Genomic DNA, 17,630 nt, shown 5'->3' on the forward strand with positions numbered 1-17,630 from the left:
GATGCCACACTGCCTACTTTGTTCTTTCTTTCAGAAGCCGCGATATTCTCCAAGCAGGCCTGGGACCCTGCTGTGCTGGGCACTGCACAAACGCCTATTGAACAGTTCCTTTCCTGGCCCAGAGGTCACTTGTCATGGTCAGTGGTTCAAGGATGCAGGACCAGAATCCCTCCTATGAAATGGCATTGCTTAAGCTAGGTTATCTCAGGGAGGATGTAAGTTCTCCATGGTTTTCTGCAGCATTTAGTATTCCTGACTTTATTCCCAAAGAGGCATTTGGAGCCATTAGTTTTTGCAGAGCTGACAGTCACTCAACTCTCTAATGCCACAAAATGACCATTGCCCACAATTTCAGTGTTTAGAGGACCAGTCTGGATGCAATAAAAAAAGGAAAGAACCTTTTGAAAATGAGCCTGCTGTCACCTAAGTCCTCTGATACTGGGAATACTACAGACTCAAGATTTATTTTAAGTTCTAGCCTTGGAGACACTTTAACGCTTTGGATTTATAGCCATGTGGTTTTTATGAGCAAAAGCAATATGGTTCTAAAAATGTGGTGTGCATGACATAAATAATAATGGCCATCAGAACAAACCACAATCCCAAAGCCTGTGCTGAATTACTACAGCAGGTTTCTGGAGCCAGCCACAGTAACAGGGAGCCCATACAGGTAAAAGGAGGAATTTGCAAAACACAGAGTGTTTCCCATTATCCCATTTTTAGAGTATGGATACCCGATATTAAGCACTAGAACATCTTGGACTTGTTGAAATGCCACACAGGCATTAACGGACTGAAATATTAGGATATTATTATTACTATTCATGTCTATATTGCATAATTTCCAAGTATAGAGGACAAGTGGAGAAGAAAGGAGGAGCAGAAAAGCAGCAGTCAATGGCCTGAGGGGTGGCTGGTGGGAAAGAAGAACTCCACACGCCGTGTGTGGGTTTTCTGCATTTCAGCATAAAAAGAGAGGATGTAGGTGGGTTGGAGCGATGGTGGCAGATCTGGGGCTATGTGTATCTACTAGCTTTTCAGAGCTATTACAACCCGGAGTCCTGTGACAGATGAACCTTAAAGATGGCAGCAGTTGGGAGGAGGCAGGTTGGACAAGCAGCTTGTTATTTTGTATGTCATCTTGATGACACATCCAAAGACTTGTGTATTAATACTGCTGTCTAACAGCTCCACAGAAAAATTTTTAGAAGAGTATGTTCGGCTATGTGGGCAGGAGGAACTATCGTAGAGTCATAAGCTTTTCTTAGCTGATGTGTGTAAAGCACTCTGCTGTGCAAAGTACTGTACACATAATAAGCATACATTTATTTATTATTAACCGAGAGATTTTGACACCCATCAGAAGAAAGCTGGCACACCTCCATCTTGCTATCCAGTGTGAGACCTCGCTGTGGTTTGTGAACACATTATCATCAATAACGATGGATCTTTGCTTTTTATTCCTGCTGATCTCAACAGAAATCGAGTAAGCCACATGCAATCATGAAAAATAAACCTTTAAAGCCTGATTCTGACTCTATAAAGGCAATGTGAGTATTTCCCTTGGTGTCAATAGCTTTCTGTCAGACTGCTGGGGGTTCTGCATGTTAGAGTACAAAGCCTGTGAAATAAACTAGTAAGGACCGGTCTCTGGGATTTAAATGCTTTTAATATAAACAACCCCGTGAGCTTGTCACGAAGGATGTAAAAATTCAACATCCACTGTTTTGCATGTCCGAAAAAAAACCCAAACCCAACAACAACGTGTGAGGTCTCTCTACTGATTTTTTAACAGCCTTTAAGTAACCCAAAGCTGCACTGAATTCAAGGAGGGGGGGAAAAAAAAAAAGAAAAAGCACCATTTAATTTTAAGGTCCATTAAAAAGCAATGCTTTCCACATGCGAAGGGGCCTAGACCAGCGTGAAGAAAGATCATCTCTCCTTCTGGTTTTGGTGGATGATGCAAACTGATGAACAAAGGTAAATTGTAGCTGAGGATTAGAAACAGCCCTGTCCTGAGAGCAAGGCCTGTGATTATGGAACAGTTCCCAAGGGAAGTGATGAAAGCCTCATCATTTGATTCAATTAAAACCGGACTGGAAAAAGCATCAGAAAATATGACAACAATGTTGTGCTGGCTGGTAAATCAGACAGCTTGACAGTCTGTATCTTTTGTATTTCTGATCTCTGTTGTCATATCTTTAATTGAGTTAAAATAAAGAGTACACAAAATATATTTTAAAACATTTTTCTAATGCTAATGGAGCATGAATTCATTCAGTGCTTATACATGTACCATAGGGGTTATGGATTCATGCTTCATTTCAGTGACAAAAGCAATTCTCTGAGCTCCCATTATCCGCAATAGTCTTCTTAATTAAATGCAGTTATTCTGAGGTTAAATTTAAAAATACCTCATTTCATGCTTAAAAAAGCCTTCAACAAGTTATCATAAAAATGCATCTCTTTGCAAAATACCGAACATGTGAGTCTCCTGAGAGCGAAGAAGGCACAAAAATCACACATGGTTGCTTGAAATTAGTCTCTGCACAGCTGCTTTATACTCTGGTTTTCATTATTGTAACAGCACCCACTAGCACTGCTGCAATTGAGGGTCTGTCATTATTTCTATTCTAAACATCCTTTTTCACAGGTTTAATTACCCAGCCATAACATTTAGCTCTGTCATAGGTAGAAATGGCTGGCAAATCTTGGCCCAGAGAATTTTTTAGTAAATATAGTTTGAATTGATTTGGTTGTTTTCAAATTGATGAAGAGTAGAGTAATGGGGTGAAACTTCCAACTACATTTATTGGTTTTGGTGAGTTAAAACCCCACTTCTGATGTTTCTCAATGACACCTTTTGATTTTAAAACTGTGTATTTTTCAACCTGGTTATGCTTCTCATGCATTTATGACACTTGTTGCAGTTTCATTATGGTTCAGGGCAGTAACAGGTCAGGACAAAAATGGGGAGAGCTTCTCATCCCAGTTCATCACTTGTTAGTTTAATAGAACTCAATCAGAAATAACACTACTTTGGGAACAGTACTAATTACCTCAGGCTAATGGTTATATTGGGACACTGAACCTCCCTTGAGCAGCCAATGCAAAATCTGAATTCACAAGTGATTCAGGGCTTTGGCATTCTGGAATGGGACTGAGAGGGATGGCCTGACACCCACTGCTTCGAGAGCAACTTCTCAGAGAGCGGCACAGGCTGCAGCTCTGAGAAAAGCAAAATACTTCCCCCTTGCTGGCCAGAATGAAAGCTTTGTGACAGCACAGGATGGGTGTGGAGATGGAACACGAAATGTCCTGATACAAGCAGTTACCTGGGATGCTGGAGAAGTGAAGCCCTTCACTTACTCATCTAGCTGTCCCCAGGGAGATGCTACCACTTTGTGATAAACATCATATTCTGAATCAGATGGTCTTATTTAATTTCTCACCTCTGTGAATTCATCTATGTTTACTTTTTTTTCCAATGTGTCTACGATTTCCAGCTTCCTGTCATAGATGCCTAGTAAAAAATGAAGGGATATTGGTTTAGAAAGCAAACAGTTGCAGTTTTGCATATTGTACCCTTTTTTTTTTTTTGCACACTGTTACATGATATTAACTTTCTTCTCATGTTGGATTACATTTATTTGAGGTTATCCTACACAATAGCTGAAGCATCTGACCGTATAGAGGCTATCTAAATTTCATTCTTACATATTTCTCTTGTTGAGAATCTGCACTTACCTATTCAGAACTGTATGGTCATATTTATTCTTGACATATGGTGCAAATTGCAATGATCTTAACAGTACTTACAACTAATTATTGAGGGAAGAAATTATTTCTTATTTAACAGATTAAACAGCCTTAAAATTCTGGGGACATGGGTTCTGCTTTGCAAGAGTGGAATCTGAAAGTCAGCAATTTTCCCAAGAAGCTCTGTGGGAATATTTTTACTGATTATGATACTCAAAACTATCTTTTGGTCAGCTTCTGGGCTGCTATAATGGAACTGAGAAAGTTTGTCAAATGTCCGCACAGATTTCTGAATGCAGTCTTTGAGCACAGACATGCTATTTCTGTTGGGATTATTTTTCTCTTCTTCTACAATATATCAGGAATAAAGAGAAAATTAATCGCAGAATACATTTATCTCTTGTTGCTTAAGACATTCCTAAACTGTACATTATTAAACTATAAAACAAAGCTTAATGTTCCATTAATGTTTATTGGATGCTATTAGATGAAATAGATGAAGAAACGGAGGTGCACCGTTAGTGAAATTTGACATAAAGCACCTCCAGCATCTGCAGAGCGAGCATCTGGACAGACACTCCCTTCTCAATCTCCCATCCCAGTATGTGCCCACACTGGAGAACCACAGCCACCACAGCAGGAGCATGAGGGCTGCGTTTGGCATTTGCACACCGCACTACCAATATAGGATGATTACTCAGAGGAACAATTCTGTAATATAGAAAGGGCTGAGCAAGGGCAAACTCTAGACAGAGGTGACTCCAGCAGCAAGCAGGAATGCACTCCGGAGGGTCCCTGCTTATCATCCCATCTTCCAGCAAAGGCAGATTTGTTATTATCGATGATCATTACAGGCTATCGATGTAAAGGGCTGGCAGCAGGCTGTATGTTGCCACTTCAATGTTCCTGGGTCTATCTATTCAATCATTATTCGGGGAGGTCAAGTGTAAGCTATGTAGAGCGGACAGGAATTACGGAAATCCTTTCTGTGCCGAGTGCCGCTGCGCTGTGTGTCACTGGCATGCCTGGGACTAGCAAAGGGAACACAAAGATGTGTGCTTTGGTGGAGCATTAGGTAAGCTGCAGCATTTTCCCTGAAACCATAAAAGGTAACAACACTGTCAGGCTTTCATTTTTTTCAATCCTACCTTTCCTCCATACCTCCCAGTGTGCCAAGCTGTCCATGGGACTTCCAAGACCTCCCATGAGAAAAGCAACACCGTGGGATAGAGTAGATGAGGGAGGTTGTTACAGTGATTCTTAAAAATCATGACAAGCACATGGCAATGTCTGGCTAATGCAGGATGTTAAGTGGAAAGAGCCTGCATCTCATCTTTCTACGTCTCAGAAAGATTTTTTAAACTTCTTTCCATACTTTTCAGGATCATATTAATGAACCACATGGTGGTTCAGTCTCTTTCCAATCTGTCTGAAGATTTGTGGTTAGTATCCTAGCTGATGTAACTACCCTTAGAGATTCTTTCGCTATTATCAAATCCATTCACTGTTTGCTCACAGTTTGCATCAGAATTCAGACCACATATAAAACTAAAGGAAACACATCACAAACTTACCTTTTCTCACCTCTATGGGTGTAGAAGCAATGACATCTGGAAAAGACCTCAGGGCACTCTGAACCTACAAATCAAGGTAATGGTCAAAGGCCTGTTTCATGCAGACAACAGTAGGCAATTATGAAAATAAATCACCCGGAATAATTAGTCTTACAGGCCAGCAATACTTCTTATCACACATAGGTGGGCCCTGTTAAATGTAGACCTTGTCTGTGTTGTGCTGTGTGTAACCACAGGACAATTTCCTAGGGGCCTTGTGTGACCTGTAAGAAAGATGCTTGTACCACTAGATGTATTACAATTACTGCAAATCTCATCTTTTATGAGCTGCAGTATCAATTTGTGTGAGTCACAGGGGCAGAAAGAAGATTTAATGGAGGCCACAGAAGAGCAAGAGTGGCTGCCCTGGACCTTTTTAAGGGGATTCTGAGGATTCTGCAGAGAAGGACATCCAGTGATGAGGTATGTATCCAACAACGTCAGGAGTGTCTGAGCACCTTACGGGGCACTTAGCTTCCCAGGACCTCTACAGAGAATGCATCGCAAATCTTCCACGTGCTTGTGGGGAATCAGGGTGAGGCTACATGGCAGACAGCAACCTGCACCCTGGCCCTGAAGGATGTCAGAGCCATTACCCATCCTTGTGCCGCATGCTGCCATGCCAGGGCAGCACTGTCACAAAATTCCTTTTCCTCCTGTCTAGAACAATCATAGCAGTGTGTTAGCGAGGATCATCCTTAGTTACCAGTGCAACCGGTATTCTGCCACTGACATCCGCTGTCCACTCTTTGAACTGAATTGCCAGCGCCTCCTTTCTCATCTCTTTCACCTGAGACTTCATATTGTCCACCTGCTCCCTCTCCTCGCGCTTGTTCTTTGCCTCAGACCTCATCCTCGCCAGCCTGTAGGACACGTGAATATGGTTTAGAAAGATACCATCGTAAACATATTTAAGATAAAGCCTACCCTGAAAAACAAAAGGAAAGGAATCCTTGTCCTAGTACAAGCAAATTCTTTTTCCAAAGAAATATGTGGTGTTTGGGGCACAAAATTACTAGTGTGACTAGTGGACTAGATATTAGTAATCTGTGTTTTCAGAGGGCAGCTCCATGGAGGTGAGAGTATTTATATTCTGACATTTATCATCTCCTGAAATCTAGTATAACTATGAATCTGAAGAAGTAACCTCTGAGTGGCAGATACACGCATGTGGACAGAGCCTCTTGTAGAGTATACAGAGGACATTTAAGGGAAAATCATCTGTACGGCTCTCCTGAGTAGTTTCAGCAGTGATAAATTTTACCTTCACATTTATAATGGCATTAATAATTTATTGTGTAGATGTCCTTCAATTTTCTTTCAATTTTAGCAGGAACACAGGTGCCTAATTTTGCTACACCTGATTTACCAACAAAATTGCCTCAGTATGCATTTATCTCAAAGCCTAAGTACCATTTCACAGGAGCACTTCACTGGCAAAGAACAACGTTCAGTGAAATTTCTTAAGCGGTCTCACACAATAAAGTCCTTACTGCCTTAGGACAGGGATAATACGCCAACCTCTCTGTCATTTTGAACACATAGAGTTTACAAGCTTGGACTAAAAGTATCTCCCTTTCCTTTTCCTTCCGTTTTCTTTGCTTCTCTAATCAGTCAGCCATGTTTTTCTCAATCCTCCATTTTGCACAACAAAAGAACTAAATAAAATCTATGCTGTAGAACTCATCTGCTTTGGTTTTGACTTCGTTCATTTAGGAAATGGGGGGGAAGCCTTTCAGAAGTTCAAAACTCTTAAAGCCAAAGGCTCAGTTCACATGGGGAGAACAGTTCCTGCTCCCAGAGGCTGCTGGAATCTCTCTGCATTGGGACAGCTGCCCTGCTCACCTCTGCGGCTCTCGCGTAACCCTCTATAGCTACTCAGAGGAAGGGGAACCACTCCTCTTCCGTACCTGAGAACACACTAGTCCAGAAACTGCATTTTAACTAAAAATTTCTGCTCCCTTCTTTCCCCTGCGTTTCACTGATCCCGTCCCTGCTCTCTTCTGTTCCTATGGGGTTATCCTAGAAATTATAAAACAATATTTTCTTTAATGAATAGAAAGGCCCATTTAACATGTTACAGCGATACACTTGGATCATAGTCACAGTTTTATCAGTAGATACTTGTTCTTCATGGCCACTTATCACAGAGGTTTCTTAATGAATAACTGGGTTCCTTAATCAGTCGTGGGCATTGCACAAGTGCCTGCTGAGGCAGTTCAGCCTCAGGCACTTTGGTAGCAAGGGAAGGGTAAAGTAATTTCCTCTCTTCTGACTCCTTCACAGACACAGCAAAGAGGAGATATGGAGCACGTACCAAGCTAAATGGACTAACAGATTTTTCTCCAATATATGCTACAGACAGAAAGAGAAATCCAGACCATTTCTAGCTGCAGCTCCTCAGGAGCGGTCTGCAAGCTGAAAGCAGAGCTAGGGCCACATATGAGTTGCTGAGGTGCTCCAGTGATTAATTTGGGCAGTGCTCTGCACAAGTTACATTGTGTGCTGCACCTTTTGCATTTATTTCTAGGGTCCTAATCCACCAGGCAGCTGCATCCTCTGCCTGGTGTCCCTGCTGTGGGACAAAACGTTCCCCCTCTAGACAACAATGGCAAAACAGGCTGTAACAGTGCTGGGCACTCATTTCAAAGTGGGCTCATTTCAGTGTTAGATATTTCCAGAAAAGATGAGATGGCAGGAAGGGTGACTTCTTCCTGCAGAATGAAACATGTTTCTTCAGGAAGACAGCCGCCTAACTCCCACACAAGGATGGGTGACTCAGACTGAAGGACTACATCCCTGGACAAATAAAAGTCTCTGTTTCAGGTATCAATCTGTTTGGATAAGGAATTTCTCCCATCTGTTCTCCTGCATGCCTTGACTCCCAGCCAGGTGCAGTTAAGGAGAGACTGGAGGAAGCCTGAGCGAGCTCACTGGGGACTGGTAAGCTTTAGAGAAGAACCCATGGTGAAATCCTGCCTTTCCTGAAGGGAATGTCAAGCCTCCTGGGAGCTTCATTGGGGCCAGAATTTCACTCTTCATCTTTCTGGCACTTATGTGAGAGATTTTGAGCACAGACTGGCATTTCTCTTATAACATTTTTTTCCTGTTTAGAAAGCCAGTGACTCACATTAGGAGTCTCAGTGCTACATGGTGTCAGTAAAATCCTCTGTGCTGCTGCGGTTTAAGAATCCTATGCAAATCCCACGATACAGCCATCACAAATATGTAAATCCTGAGCTGCTGAGAATGCAAATCCCATGATACTACTACCAGTGGATATGCAAAACACGCTACAGATATGTAAACCCCCGTGGCAGTGCTGTCTACAGAGATTGATTTCCTTTGCATCAGCTCTGATACAGCTACAAATTGAGAACCTGTCTCCAAATGTAAACATTTAACAGACAAGGCCAAGATAAAACGGCACTGGTAGCCAATATTTTGCATTCCCAAGGAAAATCTGACCTCTCCAGAAATAAGCTCTGATTCACAATGAAAGCTAAGAGTATTTTAGCAGGGGGGGATCAAATAAAACAAACAAAAAATCCCAAACCCCAAACCCCAGGAAATTTCATGTATTTTAATTCAATTTCTTTTGTAAAATAAAAATGAGATATGGTTCTGAACTTCCTGCATCCAGGTTTCCCGCTGTGAAGCAATATGAATGGTGAAACAGTCCTCAAAGCAAAGGTGTGTCGCGGCTGGAATCCTAAACACCCCCCACAACAGTCTGTGCTTGAGTGAAAGCTCACTGAAAAAGATGATGTTTCACAAAATCATTTGTTTCAGTGTACCAGCATTTAAAAAACAAAAAATAAAAAGTCTTTTACCAACTCTGGTTGTACTATTGTGTGTCTGCTTATGAAGAAAAGCCAAGAATCTGAGCTCTTACACACTGACCATGATCAGTCAGTTATAATTATTTTTATCTGTGGGGAAAAAGGAGACAAGTGACCGCATGAAACTCACTTATCACACTGCTTTAGTTGTATTCACACAAGGCATGTTCCTATGCACTGTAACAGCATGTGGACTGGAAATGCAGAGACAGAAACTCAGAGTGGTAGAGAGAAATTTAACATATTATTTTATTCATTATAATACTGGGAACTTCAATTATCTTCATTTGGAGTTTATGCATAAGACGTGTCAACATTTTACTTCCCTAATTCCTGACACTGAAATCCTGAAACCAATTTTCAAGTTGTATGTACTATTTATGCAAATAGAAGAGACAGCCATTCAAATAGAAGTCATTATTCTACAAACACAGATATAGAATAAAGTGATCTAGTAGTGAATGAGTAATTTTGACATCATTCACAATCACCTCAGGGTCATCTATAACCACAAATGTTCACTTCTATATTTTTCTGAATAAAGCGATTAAAATGACAGCATTATTCTTCACCTAATGCGCTCACATTCTGACCTTAGCATATTGTAAGATGCCATGGAACCCCCTTCCAATATTCATTAAATATTACACTAAAGCAAGCAGCTCAGAATACACCCCACAAATAATCAACATAAAATAAAAAAACCAGTTTCTACTTTAAAAGGAAAGAAGGATCTGAAAGGAAAGGCTAAAGTAAAAATCCCAGGAGAAGGAGTTTCTACGATGCGCCAGGACAGTATCGTTGTTGGTTTGGTCAAGACAAATCATCCTGAAGGAGGAAAAGAAGGTTATCTCTTTATTAAGTTTGGAAGAATATAGCAGAAATGATCTGAAGAGTCCACAGACATTTGATACTAACACTTGTCCTAAAGAACTGCTGTCACTAACCTAGACCGGTTTGAAAGCAGTTTGCATTCCACATATGTAATTAAGATAGAGTCTAAAGAGAAATTATGTACTTGTAAAGGGCAGAATATTGCCTTAAACAGGAATAACTAGTGTTTCATTCTGTGTGACATGTTCTGGCATTTGTCCCGCTTCTCAAGTTTTTATGAGAGACAACTGCCATCTCTGGCACTGTACTCCACAAGGTTCATTGTGCTCGACCCTTCACCAGCCAGGCTGCTGTCACACCGTTCCTTTTGTAAAACAGAGACCAAAACACCAGCTCTGGTCTTGTGACCAGTCACACTTACAACTCTCTCACCTCTCTGATGCTGTGCCTGGCATCTCAGTTTTTAGCTCCTCTGTAACCATCTTCATTCCTCTCAGGTATGGGCCTGGTTTTGTAGAAGTACCATACTGAGGGTTATGTCTCATCAGATATTCTCCAAGAAAATTAATGGGGTTAAATTTAGTTGGTTCTTTGCCTGGTGCAAGCACATTCTTTCTTTCCACTTCCATTAACAGTTTTTCCACTCCTGGGATTAATGTAGGCAGGAGTTTGTCAAGCAAATAGATGCAAGTATCTAGTGACTCTTTCTCTTCACTGAACCACTCTTTGGACAGCCAGTCACAAGGTTCTCTCTTTTTTACCTTTTCTTCTCTTGCCTTTTGGGCACGAGTCATCTTCACTTTTGACTCCTGCAGACCCAGACACCTCTGCTGTACCTTTTCATAAAAACGCTTTTTCCACGGAGCATAATTACTAAGACACGGCAGTTCATCGCTCCCTTGATTTCTCTTCATTTCTGTGGCAGTCATATTCTTGCCTCCAAGTTTGGGATGGTTTAGATCTGCAGTTCGGGCTGTTGCTTCTGGCTGAGCAGCCATACCTCAATCGCTGTGACACAGAACGAAAAGCAGCATGTTATATAATGCCAAAAGATGCAGCAGTGTCCTAGCAGATAACACAGGAAGAAAGTCTATAGTTAGGAATTATCTAATATTCTTTTTTCTATGTTCCTCTCTTATTCTGTTACTGCTGCTCTGCACTCATTTAAATAAGTACAGCCCCTTTACTTCAAAGATCAGTAAATGATTTATAAAGATTAATTATGTATCACAACAGCCCTTGGAGACAGAGCAACTAAATAAGTGTGTTCCTTTCTTGTGGGAGAAGAAACTGAGACACAGAAGAGAAGTGATTAATTCCAGGTCACTTTGAGACTCAGAAACCAAGTGGTGAACAGTGCTTGGAAGTCTTGTCCCCTCAGTTCTAACCGGTGGATTCCTCTTACCCCTAGTATCATTATTTCTGTTTAGCTCCCTTTGCATACCTCCAGGAAATCCAGTGGATATGAGAGAAAGGAAGCAAGTAATGGAAAATACCAGATGCCTAGAAGCAAGATTTCTCTACATGCCACCTTCTGCTTCATCTTTTCTGTAGCTGTGAAAAACAGTGAGGAACCTTGTTCCATAGACTACTTAATTTCAACAGCTATTGGCAGCTATTTTTTCCTCTGGACATTTTGTTAAGGTATCGAGGACACAGGTGTATGGGTCAGCAGAGCTCCTACAGAAATGGAAACTCCATACCATGAACTCTGTAATTAAGCTGTTCACAAGCACTTGATCTTGTAGATTATTCTGTAAAAGACCTACAGAGAGTTGCAGATATCTCCCTTCACAATTTCCCAAACATCACTGTTTTCTTCTCAAAATGTTCATTCTGTGAAATATCCGGAAGAAACTGAATTGCTTACAAGGCACAATTTGAAAACTATTGCTGTATGTCTCCACGCATAACTGCATCTGTAATGGGACTTACACATACAGAACAGAGCACAATGTTGCCCAACTACTTGATCCAAATCACCTGCATGCTGCGAAAAAAACCAGCTCAGTGTTAAACGACAGCAAGGGAAGGGTGATATTAATAGAGGGAGTCTAACGCCTTTCCAAATTAAAGGTGAAATTCCACTCTGACCTTGCTGCCACACTATCCTTCTCAAGCTCTTATTTAAAAGTGCTTTGCACTAAGGCCTTTCAGTATCCATAGCGATACCATTGCTTTTGATATGGTTTGCTCTTCGTGTTTAAGCATTTGTAGCTGTTCTGAAGAGAGTCCAGCCTTCCAGGAAACTCATAAATGTGATCTACAGCCCTCCTGGCACACAAATGTAATTACTAATGTGTTGACCTTCTGGTTCATAACCATTGTTTGAGTCTAAATATTGCTTGGATAGGTAGGATACTTCACAGCACTAAATTTGTCTGTTTTCTCGATGGGCTTGTTGGCATCCTCTAGTAATTTGTTTTCAAAGATGATTATCTGCTCAGGAGTGAGATGGATTTATGGATCAAGCTGCCTGCCTGACCCACACAGCAAGTTTTAAGATGGTAGCTGGTTTTGCCACCAAAGGACATGAGCTGTAAAGGACTCCAGATTTATAATGGTAGAAAGGGAAACCTGTCAACCCTGTCAAATTGTTCCTTCCTTAGGTGAGTTTCTTTCAATAAGCTGTAAAACCAGACTCTTTCTGGTTCAAAGCAGGGTGTTAACCAAATGTTCTGGTCGCATTCCAAATCAACTGGTTTTGTTGTGCCAAAATAAACTGTTCTTGGAGTTTCAAATACTTACGCTATTTTTTAACATCCTTTATGAGACTGCTCTGCAGTTTCTGTGCAATGTTAAAGTGACAACTGCACTCTGCTTTATGAGGTGGCTGATTCTGAATGACGATGAATATATTTTCTACACTGCTCTCAACCATTTGTTAGGATGACGATGAATATATTTTCTACACTGCTCTCAACCATTTGTTAGGATGATTTTGAGGATTAGTAAATGTTTATAAGTATCTCTATGTCTCTGAACAAAACAAAACAAAAAACAACTGAGTGCGACTGTTCTATCTCAATCCCATGGCATTCGCATAACTCCAAGAATGGAAGCAGGGCACAGAGAACTATGGCCACTGCTTTAAGGCAGGACAGATAAAGCAGACTAGGAGGGTACGGAAGAACATACAAAAAAACACGTAACTCTTAAAATAAACAACAAAGGAGTGCTAGAATCAGGCCTTGAAACTTGGAATTTGTCGAGGATTACAGGGACGCACCTCCAGTTTGTGTAAGTCACCATTGGCTTGTGAACTTCAGTGCTGATTTACATTAGTTGAGAATTTGGCCCATAATACACGGAACTCTCAAGGCCTATGGCATTCCCAAGTGGAGGCTTGATTGTCCAAATAATAGTAAGCATGGTGCACAGAGACAAGCTTTAGAAACACCCAGGAAATTTGAAATGTGATATAAAGTTTCCTGTAAGCCTTTGTTCAAGCTGAAGGCAAGATAAGCTTTTCATTATTTAGTAGGATGCCACTTTCCTGCCTCCTTTTCTGAGAGAGAAATGTTCTTGCTGGAATCCCTGCAGGTACAGAAAGATTATCTCTCCATTTTCTGTACAAAACCCAAATCTGCTCATAAATAAGATTTTTATGGTTTCATTAGTATTCTGTTAGGGGATTTTGGTGGGTGGGACAGGGCTAGGAAAGACTAAAGTTTGTCAAGGTAAATATTTTGGAAGTGTTTGAGTTACAAAAGTCTTTTCAAAAACAGAGTCTGATCTCTCTGACGCTCTACCGCTCAGAAGTAGTTTTGCCTTTCCCTAACATGCTTCATACGGCATGTTTATCTCACCAATCACAAAAAGCCCAGTACCCTATTCATACATTATCGTCTTTTCAATACAATTAAAATTTAAAAAGACTCTCTTTTGCTTTCTGAAGCTTTGAAGAACTGTTTTCCTTACCTTTGGAGCAGGTATCAAAATAGATCTTATTCCTCCCGCTTTCAAAGTGGCTTTGCAAGTGAACAGGAATTAAATATACACCCATCTGTTCTCAACCATTAAAAATCTTAAAGTGAATTAGGGATTTCTCAGACCTGCTGTGGAGCCAGGCTGTGAGTTTTACTCCTCTGTGTGTTTGCAGTTGCTAAGCAATAATCCCAAAGGTTGCTATGTCTCTTCCACCACTCAGAATTGCTGTAGGTTGTCTTTTGGCTTTGGCAGCCCAACAGACTCTTCTGTACTGAACTTAGATCACTGCATCACATGACTGAAAATAAAATAAAAGAAAAAACACTATGAATAGCAACAGATAACATTAAGGGCAAATAGAGAATCCACAGGTGCCTGATGACAGGAGGTTTACCTTCAGGCTTAAGTAAGGTTCATGAAGTCCAGAACTGTCATGAGTCCATAACAACGTGAACTGAGGACTGTATTAACCAGATGTGAGAATCTGAGAGATAAAAAGAAATTAATTACAAAGTAAATTTAAACATTTCCAAGCTCTCATTTTTGTAAAGAACTGTGTCGCTTTGAAGCAGCCTTGCAGGAAAGGCACGTCCAGCACTAATAAGGGGGGAGTTTGTAGTGCCATTTTGTTAGACTGCCTTTAAACCTGAATCTAAAGGAATCTGATGAATCACCTTTAATAATTTCTCCTATATTCTTGAAGCATAATATGCAACACAGGGAAAGGAAAAGGGAAAAGACAAAAACATCTATGACAGCCTTTCTGTGCTCATTTATACTAATGTAAATCAGGTGTCTGTTCAGGGATTTCCTTGGTGTTATGCAGGACTTCCAACTGAGAAATTTATGGCCATTTCTGCCAGGAAACAAGGTTTATCTAATGCTGTTTTTCTTTGTATTTTGCACCGGAAGAGGCATGATCTTTGGATTGTCTGCCTGCAGGAAAACTGAGCGGTGACTTTATCTACGGTATTTGTCATTGGAAGAGCTGCACAGTACTCTATGCTCTAGCAGAGCATTAGTCTCCATTTTAGGGGACAGCTGAGCCTGATCTAAAACTTGAAATAGAGGAGGTTTAATATAAATAACAGTTTTTCCAAAATCTGATACAGCTACTGTCAGAATCACATTTGTTGTACAGTTTAGGAACCCTGGTGTTTTAACTGCGGACTCAGAAATGTAATTCTCTGTCATCTTCATCTAGTCACTTGTTATTTATTACAGCATCCATAACACCAAGGTAAATAATAATTAATTTGTAAAACTCTGGAATTGGAAATAGCTCCATGAACCCAGAGTCCCAACAGAAACCCAGTACAATATTTTATGTTGCCCTTAAAAAAAGGTTTAGTTTTGTTCCTAAGACCAGCCATAGAAGTTAAAAAGCATGCATGCTGTGTACAGGCTCTTTACAACGAGGAAATTTGCTCAGAAATTACAGAGCATACAATACAATTGTACTTTAGTGGACAGTCAAAAGCCTCCATTTTTATTTTATTTTTATACTGTCTTTTCTGGAAATTAGGATGCTATAGAAATTCCTGGTGTGTGTCCCCAGCAACATTTACTTTCCCGTGCTATGTGTCCCTCTGAAAAAATGTTTCTTCTGGACACTCTCAAATACCACTGGAATGCCAAGCTTACCAGTGTACTAATATACCATAGACACTACGATACTGGCTTGATTTTAGAATTCAATATTTGCTTGCAGAGACGAAATATAGCAAAAAAAAAACACAGAAAAAAAACATGTAAGACAATTTGCATGTGAAAAATATGCTGTAATAAATGATCATTTCTCTGGTATTTATTGGAAAAATTATATGTCAGAAGGAAATACGCTCAGTGCGATGTATTTCCAAGATGTGTTGAAATAGAGCATCAATTGCATCAATAAAATGAAGCAGAAAATTAGTGCACAGGACTAATTTAAAATAAGGCTTTAAACTGGATTGTGCTCTTTTTCCCTCAAAGCAGTTTGCACATGATGAATTCCTGCTACCTCTTCTCCCACGTGGGCTTGATTTTTCCCCTTTGCAATTCAGAATTCTGTTGCTGTTATGATTAACTTACAAAACTTTTATTGGTATGAAACATAAATTAAGAAATACTCTCCCTTTTCCTAAAGTGATTTTTTTAACCCCCAAATAAAAGTATACAAATAGAACTTGGAAGGAGGGATTAAAAGGGCTCTATTTTTATTTTTCTGGAAATGAAATCCCATGAGTTAAGCAAACCTTTAATTGCACCCTATTTAACTTGGCTGTTATCCCTCAATGTTTTTGCTAAGCAAAGTGTATCCTTTTATTATGCCATCAAATACTTGCACTGTTGACAAAATAATGGGCTGAATATGTCATCACAGATGTTTTGCTGGAATTGCCTCTTCTATCTTTTTTTGTTTTTCTGTGTAAGATACATTTTGGGAGCACTCTCTTGCCTTTTGCAGCTGATGCCAAGATTATGCAATAAAAGCCCCGACATGTAGTAATAATAAGTTGTGTTAGCCAGAGAAATGTTTGCAGTCCATTAAAAAAAGAAAATAGTCAGGTTTGGAAATGCATACAAAACCAGCTCATGGATAGCTTCACATCCTTTAAATGATATATTGGGCTAAAGCTGCAGGTGCTGACCACAGTGCTTTCAGCACGGGGAAGAGTAAGTCCGCAGACTCCCCGTCTTCTTTTTTGTACCAACCATGATGCTGTGACTACAGGCTGCCCTTTAATTGCTCTTTTCAATCAGAATACATCTGCCTTATAGCTTCCTCCTCCACTTTTAAATTCTGCTGCTAAAAAACACTGCACATGCAAATTACACCTTTCTAATGGCTCAGAGAACCATTGCAGTCTGTGATTATTGTAGTTGATTGATAACTGATATGTTGGACCTTTGGCTAACTGTAGATAGCACCTCCATTATTTACTTGTGGTAAATGTTTTTTAAGTGTTTACTGTTCAAATACATGGAAGAGCTACCAGATATATGAAAAAATACACAAAAGTCTATTTTGGAAGCTAGTTTAAATAATAATTTTTTGATAGTAATCCCTGCATTGTTGCTCAAAATCCAGAATGAAACACCAGTCCCAGGTGAGGAAACTTGTAGTCTTCCACCTGTCCTCTGCATCAACGCAGATATATCGGAACAGAAGCTGCAATCCTTGAAGCAGCCCTATATTTGCAGGAATCCATTTGAGAAAAACAAAACAATAATCTAGATATTATGCTTTAGAGAAAGGTGAAGACCATTAAAATTCCTGTCATATGCCAGAGAAGAAAAAACTTTCCCATCCTCAAATGTGAATCCTGCCTCCACTGAAAATCATGGCAAGAACTTTACAGCAGCATGGCCTCAACCGGTGGTTGGGAACCACAAAGAATCTCTCTTTCTGCTAAGCTTCATGATGCTTTGTATAACCAATACGTAGCCAAGCACTTGAGTCCATGCTTATGTTCTCAAAACCTTCTCCAAGGGACTACTGAGTGATTCAGGATCAATTTTACTTGAAAGAAAGAAATGCTTTGCCAGGAGACAAAGCACTTTCTCAGTTTCATAGAAGATAAGAGACAAAAATGTAGTTAGGAGAACAAACATGATATTTGAGTAAAATATCATGAAAAGCATCTACAATGAATATAGCAGCAAACAT

At 40.1% G+C, this 17,630-nt stretch overlaps 1 protein-coding gene across 2 annotated transcripts in view; it reads right to left on the reverse strand.

Moving 5' to 3' along the window:
* EFCAB5 (EF-hand calcium binding domain 5) overlaps positions 1-14,272 on the reverse strand; it is a 35,956-nt gene extending 21,684 nt beyond the window's left edge. Inside the window, exons 1-5 of one of the 2 annotated variants that reach the window (XM_075771561.1) lie at positions 14,104-14,272; positions 10,481-11,056; positions 6,079-6,235; positions 5,334-5,397; positions 3,453-3,523 (exon numbers count right to left, since the gene is read on the reverse strand). In XM_075771561.1, the coding sequence (XP_075627676.1) occupies positions 3,453-3,523; positions 5,334-5,397; positions 6,079-6,235; positions 10,481-11,046 (858 nt within the window). In that variant the 5' untranslated portion in view covers positions 11,047-11,056; positions 14,104-14,272. The other variant, XM_075771562.1, reaches the window with a different exon arrangement.
* Between the last annotated feature and the right edge of the window lie 3,358 nt (positions 14,273-17,630).

This window comes from Balearica regulorum, chromosome 19, assembly GCF_011004875.1.
Source record: "Balearica regulorum gibbericeps isolate bBalReg1 chromosome 19, bBalReg1.pri, whole genome shotgun sequence".
NCBI lineage: Eukaryota > Metazoa > Chordata > Aves > Gruiformes > Gruidae > Balearica > Balearica regulorum.